The 15,746-nt window shown below is 36.2% G+C and overlaps 1 protein-coding gene across 2 annotated transcripts; it reads right to left on the reverse strand.

Annotated features, from left to right (window-relative positions):
- Positions 1-1,973: 1,973 nt before the first annotated feature.
- On the reverse strand, positions 1,974-4,928 carry tlx1 (T cell leukemia homeobox 1). Of its 2 annotated transcripts, none has more exons than XM_057342555.1 (3): positions 4,039-4,928; positions 2,946-3,147; positions 1,974-2,269 (listed from the first exon to the last, which is right to left on the reverse strand). In XM_057342555.1, exons 1-3 carry the CDS (start codon positions 4,505-4,507, stop codon positions 2,059-2,061), a joined length of 882 nt encoding a protein of 293 aa, XP_057198538.1. In that variant the 5' UTR covers positions 4,508-4,928; the 3' UTR covers positions 1,974-2,058. The 2 variants fall into 2 exon arrangements, with proteins under 2 accessions (XP_057198538.1, XP_057198536.1); XM_057342553.1 differs by having other exon boundaries at positions 2,946-3,183.
- Positions 4,929-15,746: the final 10,818 nt, after the last annotated feature.

Here is a 15,746-nt window from a genome sequence, read left to right on the forward strand (position 1 = left end):
CAAGTGCTTAAATGATTTATGCAACACGTCCATATTTCACCTCACGGACAAAAAAAAAACGAAAAACAAAAAGCCGATGAAGGTCCATTACATTCTTCCGGATATTTTTAAACGTCTAATTTTTAGAAAATTGGTAAATTTTAGAAAAAAAATTAATTATAGAGTGGTATGATATTCCATATAAGCCTATTTTTATATATTAAAAACATTGGAATTTAATAACTTTGTCAGTGTCAAACATAATGGTTAAAAGACCATAGTTAATTACAAACGGCTACTGAAATCAATTCAATTCAAATCGTCTAATTAAACTTTGATTCATCTTTTAGCGCAAATCCATCATCTGATTCCTGGTAATTATAGAATGATAAATGCAATGACAAATTTACGCAGTCATCATCTGCAGGACAAGCACTTAAAATTTAATACAATTTAGATGCTGTATATATCTCTCTATACAATTATTACAACATTATTTTATATCAAGATATCCCATGTCTGCCTTAATTTATTTAGACTACTTTTATTTAAATGATTAGGAAAATGATCATATAATTTTAAATATAGGCCTTTATTAATCACTGGCTCCAGGCCATATAAGAACGATAACAGCTTTCCTGTGGCTCAGTGGTTAGAGCATGGCGCTAGCAACACCAAGGTCATGGGTTCCATCCCAGGGGGTTGCACATAGTCAAAAACAATGTATACAATGCAATGTAAGTCACTTTGGATAAAAGCGTCTGCCAAATGCGTAAATGTAAGAACTTCTTGGCTCGGTACCCTATCTGCTTTGGGCAGAAGACGCCCTCTTTAGGCTATTTGTTAATATCCCTAAAGCGCCCTTACAGCTCTCCTGGTAGTGAACCTCGTTAAATGTAATATCTTTCTCAATGGGATAATCAGTCAGAAGGTCTCGGTGGGTAACGGCTGACTCCATGTCTCCATAAAGCTCGCACCTATACTCAGAATGAAGCATAATTAAAAAGATGGTTCTGCACAAAATACAACGTTAATGGTCTCATGCAGTTAACTTATGATCTTTTCATAATGGTCTTTTTAACAAAATTATAACTCCCCTGATTATAATTTGTATTATGAGTAGGCTATTTGTACACTTTCGCAGATATAAAAGTTAAATCACGGAAATTATGGTAAATTATGATTGCCCATAAACACATGACTTTTGTATCATTAATTTGCTGGACAAGAGGCGCATGCTTTCTATCCTGTGGAGACTGCTTGAAGACAATCTCACTCAGTGTCAATGAGAAAGTATCTCTTCATTCTCCATGCTGGCAATGACAGGGATATTAATTATAACTCACTGTGAGTAGTGCAGTGTGTGAACGCTCTTAATGTCAGAGACGAACAGTGTGAGGAGTCAGGTGACGTGAGAGGAAGACTTGATGCGCATAAAATCATGTAACCATGTTAATCGTTTTATTTCTTTATTTATGTGGATATTTATCTATCAGATAAATAAAATTGTATTGATCAATGGTCCCATGGTTCACTGCAAAAAATGTTACAGGCATCACTGTATTAAGTTTAGTTATAGGCCTAGCTGATTTTTAGCTTGTCCTGCTTAAGGCCTTATAATGCACTTACAAATTGACTTTGTACGTTACGAAGCTTTTAGTGAAAGCCTGTAATTACCCTACAATATTATTCCTAATCGTTTCAGGCTTATGGTTGTGGTTCATCATAGAATATTTGTGAATGCTTGGTGTAAAGTTGTTTTAAAGTGTTACCACAAACTGTTGGCTTTAGAAACTATAATGAATATAAAATGGTGGAGATACACAGAAATGTTAATATAATAAATATGATATGCTATAAGCTTGTGATCGTTGAAAAATTGAAGTTTGTCGGTATGTTGTACACGCCTGTATTGGGGAACATCACTTTTATAGTTCTTGTGTTTACTTTTTACAAATAAAATACTACTGTTGCATTATTAACCTACGCTCTGTTGCACACGTTTTAAAACGTTATTTTCAAAAGAAAAGTCAATGTCATTATGACCAGTCTTCTGTCCATCGCAAGTCCATAAAAATCTTAATCACTGTTAGGAACGCTGCTGATTTTCGCCGTGTTCTCAGTCCAGGGCTGGAGGCTCTGAAGTGCGAATAGAGAGCTGTTGTGTAGACAGATTGGATCTGGAGTAACAGGTTGGTTTATAGTCTTTTGAAAAGCTTCTTGTTGAAGTTGCATAAGGATTCGGTTCGCTTGCTGCCGCTCGGCTTCTCTTTCCTCTGCCGTCTGCCTCCTGTGTGGGTTTGATCACATCATAGGCGTCAAACTATTTTAGACATGATTTCTAATAGTTTTTTCTTTGCAAAATATTTAAAAAGATGCTTTTTAATTACCAAAGACCGATTAAGTGAATAGTTGAAAATGCATGAACAAAAATATATTTTGTGCCTTCTTACAAAAAAATGTAAATATGTGTCAACCGAACAACTCTAATATTATTGTACAAACGTTTTTGTCATAAAAAGTCACTCAAACTACAAAAACATATCTTTAAATTGCTAGATATAGGCCTACTTTTTGTATTTATTACTTAAAGTCAAGTGTTTTCCTTAATTTATTTTCATTTTTACACAATTAAAACCCAATTAGAACAGCATTGACATCATAAATACTTGTGTTGTGCTCACTTTAAGCGTGGCCTATCTTTCTAAAACATAACAACAGTAAAAACAGTAAAATTGTTTAGTCTACATATACTGTTGGTAATTCAACAATGAAAAATCCATTTAAATATTGATGTATCGATTAAATGACTGTAGAACAGGCTTAACAAATATAGCATGTTATTGAATGCTTTAAATTCATGGAGTACTTTAAGGAAAAAGACTTCTCTGGTTTTGCTGACAGAAAAGAATGCATTTTCTCTTTCAGTAAGATTTTTGAACTACGGGTTAATCACGAAAGCTCACCTCCATTTGGTTCTTCTGTTCTGGAACCATGTTTTGACCTGCGCATCAGTCATTTTAAGTGCTTTCGCTAAGGCTGCTCTCTCCGCTGAGGCCAGATACTTCTGACGGTGAAAGCGCTTCTCCAGCTCACAGATCTGAAGGCGCGTGAACGACGTCCTGGGCTTCTTCTTCTTCGGAGGGGTTCGGTTCTGGTACGGATGACCTATACGGCGTGTTACAGTGAACGGTGAGAGGGCCACTGGATTGAGAGACAGGGTGAAAGCAGGCGGCAGAAATAAGCAAAACGACAGAGCAAAGCAGGGAAGAGCAAATAAGTCTTCCAGAGGAGGAAAATGAATTTCGTCCTTTAAAACAACATACAACAACCAGAAATTTTAAACAAGTTCAGCCAAGCAAGCAAATAGACGCCAATATCTGCTGAGCATAAGATATTATTAGATGTATACGTGTGAAATCTAAATATTTTTAATAGGGCTAAAATTATCCTTATTTAAAATTATATTTACAGGCGTGACAAACGTAACTGGCTCCTGCACTCTGACTATCATCCCTTACAAAAATGTACCTTGATTCAATTGATTAATCGTGGTTTTTGGTTTTATTTGTAGCAAAACCACAGTAACCAAATGTGTTCCATAATAAATTTAACCATCTGCAAAACTATGATAACATAAATGGAAATAATCTGACAAAAATAAACAACATGGTTGCTACATTTTTACTAAACCATGCGTTTGATTTATATAGCCTCTCTTATAAAATATATTTAGGGTTTTACTTCCTAATGAATCTTGTGTCCATGTAAAACATTTTGCATTTTTAAAGGCACTTTTCAGATGCCATGTTATGATTCATTACGTGCGTAAAATGCCAGTTTATGTTGGGGACCCATATCTTAGAAGTATGAAGGTGTATCTACACGAGATATTTATGAGATCTTACTTGGGATTAAAGTAAGAGAGTAATTTAATCAATCAAATAATTAATATAATATACAATCAAATGAATTCCACCGTAAGTGGTTAATATAAAATAAAACGAATAGGCCTAAAGCACAGAAATACCACTGAAAGTTTAATGTGACAGCCGTTACCTGTAAATCTGTCTTTGGTATATCTCCTGTTACTCTCCATCCACGGAAACGTTAATCCTGTGAGATTGTTAATGGTACCCATGCCTCCCATACTTGGCACCGTGGCACCGCTGGTGGGAATTGATGAGTGAAAGGAACTCAGCGGCCGGTGAGCTGGAACCCGGATCACTCCTGAAGAATTAAGGCAGTTCCCATTAATATTCGTGCCCAAGTTCATGTTGTACGAGCCGCCGAGGGAGCCAACGCTGCACGAGTTTCCATTGTATCCAGCCGAGTTGTTGACATTGTAGTTACCAGTCATGGTATTGTAGGCTGTGCTGACGATGCACCCCAAGCCGTAGTCCAAGTCCTGCATCCTGGGGTTGGAGATCATGCAGCTCCCCTGGTCTGCATTGTTAAGAATCTGATCTATCCCAAAACTGATGGTGTCTGCGTGTGTCTGGTGGAGATGCGCTCCCATATGATCCATGGTGAAGAGAGCCGCGCGCTCCTCCACGTCACCCACGTTATCATACAAAAACTAAAACGCAGTTTAGTCCTGACTTGTCGTTATCTAATAGCGTTGACTGCATGAGTATGTGTGAGAATGGCTGAACCACTGACGATTGTCTTTTTTACTGCCTCCCTTTACCCTTATAGCTAGCCTGCCGGATGAAGCAACGGGAACATCAATCAAAATGCCAAAGAGGCTTGGTAAAATTAAGCCTCCAATTCAGGGCTCAGGGACCCAATTGGCTAAAGAAACACGACGAGTCTGTTCAATGAAATTCACTGGAATTCCCTTTTCACCACAAGGGAACTCGCAGGGAAGATTTATTAAACCAAACGACAAACTCAACAAAAATGACAAATTCGGTTATTATTAACTTTTGGCTATGTAGTTTATGCTGAGATATTTAGTCTTTGAGATATTTAGTCTTTAAGATATTTTGATAGGCCTACTTGTCCTGGGAAGAGGAGGCAATAATTTCGAGGTTGTGTATTTTTTCACTCTTGCTAGACTTATTATTTAACAAGGAATTTGTCTACATTTCTGTATTAAATATTTGACAGAAATTTATACTGAGACACATATGTATTTCAAAACAAAACTATACAATATGAAAGATATAACATTTTATCTGGGTATTAATAAAGTGATACACTTATTTGTCTGATTGTATTTATCGCGAGAAATGTGGCCATATACAGTATAACAAATTTGAAAGGAAAAAACTTGTTGTAAATGTTCTATATTCGAAGTATGAAATGTCAAATCAAATGCATCTTATTTTTGATTTTTGTTTATTTGAAACAGTATGTTTTATGTTGTGTATGGCAGAATTAATGTATTATTCCAATTAATCTGGTGAGATACATTGATCCAGCGCAGTTTGTCCTAGCATTAACTTTTGTATTAATTATTCATTTTATTTTCTATGCATTAATCATTTTTAAACCAAATAAAAACAGGCGAAGAATATGCAGTATAGTTTACGCATAAACATAAAACAAACTATCGATTTTCTTCTGGTTTGTGGTGATTACTTAACAGAAAGATACACTAAAGTATTAATATTTTATGTGGGTCTAGATTAATGCTGCCAAATGACCGACATTAAAGTTTAATACATAGCAATACGGCGTCTTTTCGGTAAAATTAATATTTTTTGTTTCAGTAATGTAGACTTAATTATACATTCCAAGATGTGTATTGGTACGAAAACATACCTTACTTTTAATGCGCAAAGCAATTTTAAAACATTTCTTTGCTTAAATCTTAAATAAAAACGATGAAGTCAGAATGTTAAGTGCTTAATCACAGCATTATCAACCCACCAAGGCCCACTTGACACGAGTCATTTATTGATATATTACTGATATTTCATTCCTGCTGCCAAATATGAATTTAATCGATTCTTTATGTAATTCAATAATATTAAGGAGTATAAACCCAAATACTCACAACCTTTGAGGACGTTTCGGACTGATTCCAAAAAGTCTCTGTGGTGCATCAGTCTACCTGTGTAGTGTTTGACATCTGAGCCTGAGCGCACTGGCGCCACTTCCATCAGCTGCATCTCTGAGCGCAGTGGAGAGCTCACAGCCCTGCTGGTGACAGCTTCAAGAGCATCTGCATAAAAGCATCAAAACAGAACAATACAGGTTTGCTTCATTTGCATATTTAAAAGATCTGCATTTAGAGCGTCGTTAAAATTAATTATGTGTCCCACAGAATGTGTGTTTTCATCAGACAAAAATAAAATTGTATCTAAACAAGCAGTGTATTTCTCTGTCATTTAAACAATGAGTAGCCTAATCAATGCTCACGTGCACGCTTGGCAGATCTCAATGTACATCTGAAAAACTCCTCACAAAGACAAATATTCCATCTTCCTGTTTACGAAGTTCATTGGAGTTCATCCTCTTGGAAATGCTGGAAGGTTATACCTCAACTAAACACTGGTGACCAAAGTGATTGTGATTGATGGTGGAAGTGTTTCATATTGTCGTCATCATCTTTTGTGTGTTAAAAATGCTAGGTAAGCTATTGAGGGTGGACAATCATTGGACGTATGGAGCTTGCTAAAATTTGTAGACCTATAGTTCTCAGCTCTATAATAAGGCAAATGGACTTTTAAGGTCAGCATGTTTGGTTCACTGTCTTTGACCTCTGAAATAGATTAATGAACTCAGCAAATAGAACAGTTTAATGCACTTTGTCAAAGGGGAACCGACCAGGGATTTGTTTTGGGGCTGTATTGCAGAAAAGGAAAAATAAGAACAAGCAATCATTTGACTGGGTCTACAGCATAAAAATAACTTTCTTGAAAGTTTTAGTGCATTATGCATCTGACAAAACCAACAACAGAAACAGATATGATTGCTCTTATCCTGAAACTGTGGCTCTTATAAAAGTAAAATAGTTTTTTAATGTGTTTGCCTTGAAGGAAATGCTTCAAGATGAAAATGTTTCCTAAAAATTAGTTTGGTGTTACAAATTGTAATGATGATCAAGCACCAGTTAACAAATGTCCAGATCAGTTGTTGAGGTGCTGAGGGACAGGACATCCATTAACTTGTTGTGTCTCCCATGCTAATGGCTTGTTTCACGTGTCAGTCACAACACGGTATTAACAACTATTTGATAAATTGGCCATCATTATATTTTTTCATCTAGTCCAGGGAGAAAGAGATTTTATGCTTTTGTAATGAGAAGAAAATGTGACTAATGCTGACCTCTCAAATTCATTTTCAGTTGAATATGACAACTATTGAACTAGATAAAGTGTCTTCCTCTACATCAAATCTAAGTCAAAACAACCAATGTTATGACTCTGTTCAGAGGTATAATATTACTGCTTTCAACAAATAACAACAATGTTCTTTTAATGAGTCATTATGAAGACCCCTGAATGCACATAGATATTTGTAACATTTGTGTGTATAGAAAAAGTTCCTAAAATTGTTCTTATTTGTGTGTGTGTGCTAATTCTATATAATTGTTTGTTTTTATTCGATATTTAACTTTGCATCAAAGTATTAATCTAAAATGTAAACTGGATGTTATATATAATTTGTATATTTCTATATTAAAAAATACATTTCCAAACTGAAAAAGCAAGAACATTTTTGCTTGTTTCTTCATTTTAGCAGTGTTGCGCCACCTTGTCCATTTTCCAGTTTGTCACTCTTCACAACCATTCGCTTCCTTATGCTGTTAATCTATTTTCACACTCAACCTAATGAGAAAACTTGCGAAGTAGTAAACTCCATTCCACCCAATGGTTTTTGCCGGAGGCATGCTTGTGATGACTACACAGGACGGATGGCTCACAGGTTGAATTGGAGCACAGATTTATTGTTCTGAACCTCCAATTCTCACTCCCACTAGCAAATGGGAAGTCTCATCTCATACTCCAGGCACCATGTGGATTCACTCTGTGCTCTAATAGTGGACATGACACCCATGACAGCGGAAGCTGCTCCTCCACAGCAGCCACTGGATGGTGTGTCTGTCCTCTTGAGTGCGGGTGCATCCTGTCGCCTCTTTTATTTAGGGGAGGCGAGCGAGCCCAGCCTCACTTCCCTTTTCCACCCTGAACGCAGCAGCCCAGCTGGGACCTGTTTACTTCACAGAGATGGATGGACTCATCCCAACCCACCAGCTACTGGTCATTATGTGTGAGATCAACACTATTGCGCTCCCCCCCAACCCAACAGCAGTTTTCTAGTTTTGTAGCAGTCTGTGTGCCCCACTATCCTTTAGAACGGCAATGGTAAGATTCATATTTCTAGTAACATATTTCTCTCAAATATTTTGATAACAGACCCTCACATCATTGGACAGTTAGAGTTGTTTTATTTTTTTTATAAAATTCATGAAATTGAGATGTCTGATGGATCGAAGTGATCTAAAGACAGTTTACAAAATAAAGGCACAACGAAATGAAGCAAATGAGAAGCAGCAGAGATGGAACCAAAGCAGAGCACAAGGGAAAACACCAGATATTAATTCATCAATTTTTGTATAAACAGGGAGGGTGACATTAATCAAAATTATACAATATATATGACCTAATTTTTCTTTTTCATTATCTTCATTATATTCTGAATGCTGCCGCATCTACTCTGAATGCATAAAGAGATGTTCATACATATATTCATGATCACATTGTTGAAGACGGCAATATTTTTTCATTAAACCACAGACTACAAAACAATATCTACATATATTTATATTGAAACATTGAAGGACTGGGGAGTTATCCCAACAATATCATTAATTTCCTTTATTACCGGCAGTACTGCACACAGAGAAACCAGAGACATCATAATCTGTCATCACACGGTGTCTTCAACAGGTACCCTGTTTTTGTGTTTATCTTTTTCTCCTTGTTCCCCGCGCCCTCGTCCCAATTATGCGGCCCGCTACACCATAACAAACAGGTCCACCAGCCCAAACCTGCAACCCAGAAACACAGGCACAGACTAGCTGGTGCCTGCACAGGCCTCGGGGGCTTCGCCTCACACCTAATGATATGCTTTGACGGACAGGGGCTGTGGGCCAAAGCTTAGTGTCTCCCCTGATACTTTACCCCCCTCCCAACATATACATACAGCAAGGTATGTGGCATCAGCTGATGATCTCATTCAGGACTGACATTGACCCTTCAGAATTTTATGAAGAAAAAAATGTTGATATTTTTGGCAATGCATTTTGACGTTCAAGAAGTCATGAAACGCTTTCAAATAGTTAACATGTTAACATCGGCAGTTGTGTACATTCCATCATGATATAATGGACCATCAGACGGCTTAGAAAGAAAAACAGACTGAAACGCATATGAGACATTTATCTAAGCCTTACAGCGCAGCAGGACAGACATCACTCTCAGAGGTCAGAGGTCATCTCTAATTGGGTGGGGTAAAGAAAACAAGCACTCTTTTAGGGTGGTAGATCTAAGGAGGGTAATCACAACAACTCAAAACACAAGGGACTAAACTTCAATAACTATTTCCATCATAGGTCTCAGTGAAGTAAATAAGGGAGAGGAGGAGAAATTCTTTGTAACTTTGACAACTCACATTAATACAAATCGATCTGCCATAATTTGGTGTAGGAAATATGAATATATAATAAAGGCCCTTAACAATGGTTGAGAGCAACATTTGCAAAATTAGCTATTAACCCACTATATCTCAAATAGGAGAACTTAATATTATTGTTAAAAAAGTATTACCAAATAATTTTCTTATATACACAGCACTAATATTTGGATTGTCAGGAAAGATGTTTAAAGCAAACATCTGTGTGAGACCTGCATTATAATGATTTGAAATGAGTTCAATCTCTTTTACTATTTGATTAACTGAGTCAACAGTCTTCAGTTAGATATTTAAATAAAGCACATGTTTATATTTCAAAGATTCAATCGAAATCAATGACTCAGTCATACTATTATTGTTGTATAACTTAGAATGTTAGAATTAAAAAGAACTGAAAATAAACAATCTTGGTAATTATGACCAACATAAATTAACCACAGACAATTTGGACATTAACCTGAACCAAGATTAATAATAGCTGTCAAAACTGCTTATTGTTAGTTAATGCCTACTAACAAATGTTAAATACAGAATTTGATCAGTGTCACCATATAATATGTGACTCATGTAACCATTTAACAAACTAAAGATAAAATAGAGACAAGTTTAAAGGAAAACACTGGACTTGCAAAAAAAAAGTTTGTGCCTCAAAATCTGTAAAGGTATCTTCATACTTCACAGAAGTGAAACGATTGCACTTTTTCCTCGGCACAGAGAGAACTTTGCTGAGCATGTGCTGAGTAAGTTTCATCACACTGCCTTATTTATAGCATAACAAATTTAGTATTATACTTCTCCCCGTCTCCTCTTCTGAATCTTTCATTACACACCACAAAGACAAGAACGAAAAGTAAAGTAAGTGTAAAAAACGGGAACACTTTACAATAAGGATGTATTTATTAACATTAGTAAATGCATTAACTAACATGAACTAACAATGAGCAATATATCTTTTTAGCATTTATTAATCCTTGTTAAAGTGATAGTTCACCCAAAAATTCTGTCATCATTTAGTCATCCTTTTGTCATTTCAAACCTGTGTGTTCTTGTTTCCGCAGAACACAAAAAGATATATTTTGAAGAATGCTGTTAACTCGCCCCCATTCGCTTGCATTGTTTTTGTGTTCATACAATAGAAGTGAATGGGGTCCAGTGCTGTTCGGTTACCAACTTTCTTCAAAATATCTTCTTTTGTGTTCTGTGGAAGAAAGAAAGTCATAAAGAGGGTGAGTAAATGATGACAGAATTTTCATTTTTGGGTGAAACTTTATCACTTTAACATTTATTAACATGTAATGTTCAATATTTAAGGTGCAATAACTAATTTGAACAGTTTCAACATTTTATTTTAAAAATGTATTCGTAAATGTTGAAATGATCATAAACTAAAAAATGCATTTGAGGACATGCCTGTAAACCACAACTATTAAATCTTGATTTTTTTTATTTGACTATTTATGGGTTTGTGTTTAGGTAAACGGTTTTTATTTTATTCTGTGAACTACTGACAACATTTTTCTGTAGTGTATAACAGCTTCATTTCATTTATAGTCCACTCCAGCAGACCCAACGGCTCAACCCTGTAGTACCACAGCCATTAATATCAGTGAGCTAGCAAACAAGAACATTATATTGACGCAGTATCCAGGAAAAAAGCAGGGGACATGAAAAAGTCTATTATGAAAACCTCTTCTTTCCCATCCCACAATCGAAGTATAGAGCGTTCTAAGACATTAAGCTTTCGAATTCAGTGGCTCAAGGTCTTACATCTCAGCAGCCATTCGTCTGGAAAATCCATTTTTCTCACTGCACGCTGCTACCTTTAAAAACACACCAAAATACCGACGTGATGTATTGGGCATCATACATTTCTACCCACTAGCAGAACAGATGTGATCATCTTTAACAATAACTTTTTGTTTATTGAAGATAGCACTTATTTTGTCAAGAGAGCATCTGCAATGGAAGCGGGAGAGAGTTATGCTCTATTTAGCTGGGTAATGGTCAGAGCCAGTTTGACATCCTTCAGCCTTGTAAACAGTGTCGGGTCCTAACACTGCGCAGGCGCCACTCTTCGGCCTTACCGGGGAAACGGGTTCTCCGTTCACATGTCAACATGACCCACCATTGCAGCGTAACCACCACCGGCGGCACCCTCTAAAGGAAAGGGGGCAGGGCAGGGGACGACAAAAACAATCGAATGCTTTTGTTGTCTTTAATTGAGCAAACTTTTAGTACATCCCCTAAAAACAACAAAGCAGACAATTTGGTGGCAATTAAAACGGACTCATGTTGGGAAGTCATACTTGCTTACAACAACTGCCTTTCCCACTGACAGGCCGATGATTGATTACCGGGCCGGGTCGTCTTTTATAACGTGATAAGCCAAATTAAACCCTTGACTGCGGGGGCCCATCTGAGGTCTGGCTGGGCAAATTAAATCTTCTGCACTGATGTCTCTCTCTTCCTCTCATTCTCTCTTTTCCTCTTCCCCAGCCTTCCTTTCTCTGTCTAGCTCTTTGTATGTCATTCCAACAGACACTATATCAGTCGAAAAACGAGTGCAAGGAAAATAAAGGAAACAAAACATGGCACAAATAGCCTCAATCTCTCAGGCGGCTCTCCGGGGACCAGCGTGCCAGGTGATCGCAGCAGCAGGAAAGCTGAGGACATTAAGACATATTAAACGTACTAAAGACTTAATGAAGTTCAGGCAAGCAGTGCCACTGTTGACTTTATTAGTTTACACCAGATTAATGGGGATAATCATTTAAGTGATGGAGATGGATTACCCTCTGCAAGATGCTCCTTGGCTCCGGCTGGCCCAGCCGCAGACTGAAGCAGCAGCCCGCAAACTGACGGGGACTTTTCATAGGTAGAGTCAGAAGCAGCACTGATAGAAATGGACGGATCAGACAGAAACAAAATTAGCAGTGATTGAATGGCCTCATTTTGCAAAGAAGTGTGACAATTATTAATTCAAGAAATTGATGTAAATAAAATGTATAGAACACATTTTGTGTAATTTAGTCACCATGGTTAATCAAATAAATAATATTAAATGTATGTGTAATACAGTTTCACGTCTTGCCTAGTGAGTAAACAAATGGCAAAATATTAATAAAAAAATGTAAGTTCATTTATATGGCACATATCATGCATAACAGTAATGTGTTTCAGCCAGATTTCTTCTTCATCATTATTTGATCGGAAGGTTGTTAAAGTGATATAGTTCACCCAATAGGGAAAATTCTGTCATCATTTACTCACTCTCTTGCAAACCTGTATGACTTTCTTCTGCAGAACACAAAAAAGAATGTTGGTAAACGAACAACAGTGGTACCCTTTGGCTTCTATTGATAATGCCGATAAGTACTGTCGTTGTTTAGTTACTGTACCAACATTCTTCAAAATATCTTCTTTTGTGTTCTGCAGAAGAAAGTCATACAGGTTTGAAATGACAAGAGGATAAGTTAAAGATGACAGAATTTTCATTTTGGGGTGAACTCTTTGACTTTCCTTCTTTACTGTCCCGAGCAAACATGTTTTCTCTAGTCTCTATTGTTTATGGGTTTATATCCTTCATCTAAATTCTGTTTTCTTACAATGTTGATTGCAATGAATATGTTAAGATGTGAATACCATGCTCATGAAAAACATGATCAATGGTGAAACATTGTTACTATGACAACCAATGTGACCCCGCTAACAAACACCATAAAAATAATAAAAATCAGTTGGAACAGTCAGTCTTAAAAATAGGATTTACACTGCTGCAAAGCCTAAGAGACAAGATGATGAAAACACAAACTTGTACATTAGCAGAAATGAAAATGAAAGGGTTTGAAGTATCAGGTTACTACTGAGGTTATTACTTTAGTTTTACCCCAGAGAAGAAAAGCCAGACCTTTGGAGCATTACTCGCTGTCAGAAGGAATGCAATCCATAAATCATATTTTCAAATCTCATTGTCTGTGAGTTTATTCCAGGTCCATAGCTGGCAAAAATGTAGGCCTGTGTATTATGGCTCCTGAGAAGCTACTAGCATAAACTGCTTCTTATCGGAAACATTTACATTTGTATAAATATTAACAATATAAAACTGTGAGAGCAATATTTATATTCTTAATTGTGGCAACCATGGCTATAATAAACATTTTTTAATACGTTGTTAAATGCAATAAGTGGATGGCAAGGAGCACCAGCGCATGGCTCTGACAGGATATTGCATTTCTGACAACAATAAAAGTGTCACATAGTGTGTCTACACATCTACCAGCCTCCACCCCCCAGCCACACACACACACACACACCCAATGCTATATCAACCTCCACAAGAAGGTTTAATTATTGTCTTTCATTGTCTTGACTCCTCTAAGACAGACCCAAGTGTAAAAATATGTGACAGAAAAACAGTGAAGGTGCCCACCCCATTACCAAAGTCAGCATTTTTTAACATGCCACCATTCTGCCTAAAAAACATATACAGCCATTTACCTATCAAACCCATACGCAGTATCTTTTTTTAATGTGATTTTTATTTGCTGTCTCTCACCATCTCGAGGCTTTAAGCAGGACTTCCCCCAAATGATGATGGAAAGTCGCATTTAAACATAAGGACCGAAGAGTCCCATGCTGTTGAGTAATAGGGCATGAGACTGGGGGGACATATGTCAGAAAACTGCACAAATACATCCTGTGGAAGACAAAGTTTAAAGAGATGTTATATTGATGTCTGGCATATGTAGTCATATTGTGTGGATCTACATTTTTAATAAACTCATGTTCCATGGAGGTCAGCATTCATACTATTGCTGTTGTCCAGTTGCCTTTAGCATATCATGATAATAATGATAAGGTGCTATCTTCCTGTTTATCACTAATAAACATCTTTATTATAAGAAATATTACTTAACATATATTTAATATTCTGTTTAATAAACTGCTACTTTATTTAAGTACAAATACATAAATGACTACAAAAAAATGACTATAGTCACGTTTTCAGAATCAGAATCAGAAAGAGCTTTATTGCCAAGTTTGTTTGCACATACAAGGAATTTGTTTTGTGACAGGAGCATCCAGTACACAGAAACAGCAACAACAGTACACAGAGAGCATAACACAATATACAGTACACAGATTATTTAAATAATGGCCTATGGGTATAAAAAATAAAGAAATACAATATAATAAACATAAGATAAAGATATAGAGAGTAAATCTATGTGTTTATGTAAATATGTACAAGTAAAAAATAAGAATAGACTATTGTAGTACAAGGTATGTGCTATATACAGCAGAATGAATGAAATATAATTTACAGAAAAAGTTGTATAAAAATAGATAGTGTATTATCTGGAGGATATAATTAATATTGCACTTAATTATTATTGCACAGAGTTATTAATTGCAGGGTGGGTAAAAAAACATTTAACTGTTCAAGAGGTAGACGGCCTGAGGGAAGAAGTCGTACATGTTTTCAATAATATGTACGACTAGGCCTAGAATAGAATTTATATTCGATTTTACTAAATATTTTTTTGTTCCATGTTTTAAATTTTGTGTGCATTTTCTCGCTTTAGCCGATATTATGTGTAACGTAATGTATACTGTGTGTACCATGGACACAAATATTTCAGTATGTAAGTGCTTCAGATTCAGCATATCTGAGCTCATCAGCTGCCTTTCCAGTAATAATATGACAGAGCCACTGAATACATGAAAATGTATATTCGGAACTCTTTTATTACATCTGTAATGAAAGATGTGTAAATTATTGAAAGCATGCAAAGTGAAATGTAGGCTACAGATGTGGGCTAATGAAATTGTGACATGATTAAATGTATAGACATAAAAATAGTAATTTTCTTGTGTATGAATTTTATTAAACACTTTTGATTTCCTCTATATGACCAAGCGAAAAAAGACCTTCATCAAAACTAAATTACCACAAATGCTCGTTCGCCCTCTAGTGGTAAGAACACAGCACAATTTGCATTATACCTACTGCCAAAATGCCAGGGAAGCTGTAAGATTACGCTCTAAAAAGTTTAACTGTGATTTACTCTTTTAAGTAATTCTGAGTAACTTATTTTGTTCTATTAGAAATCACCAAA

Source organism: Triplophysa rosa, linkage group LG9 (genome assembly GCF_024868665.1).
Source record: "Triplophysa rosa linkage group LG9, Trosa_1v2, whole genome shotgun sequence".
In the NCBI taxonomy this organism is placed as follows: Eukaryota; Metazoa; Chordata; class Actinopteri; order Cypriniformes; family Nemacheilidae; genus Triplophysa; species Triplophysa rosa.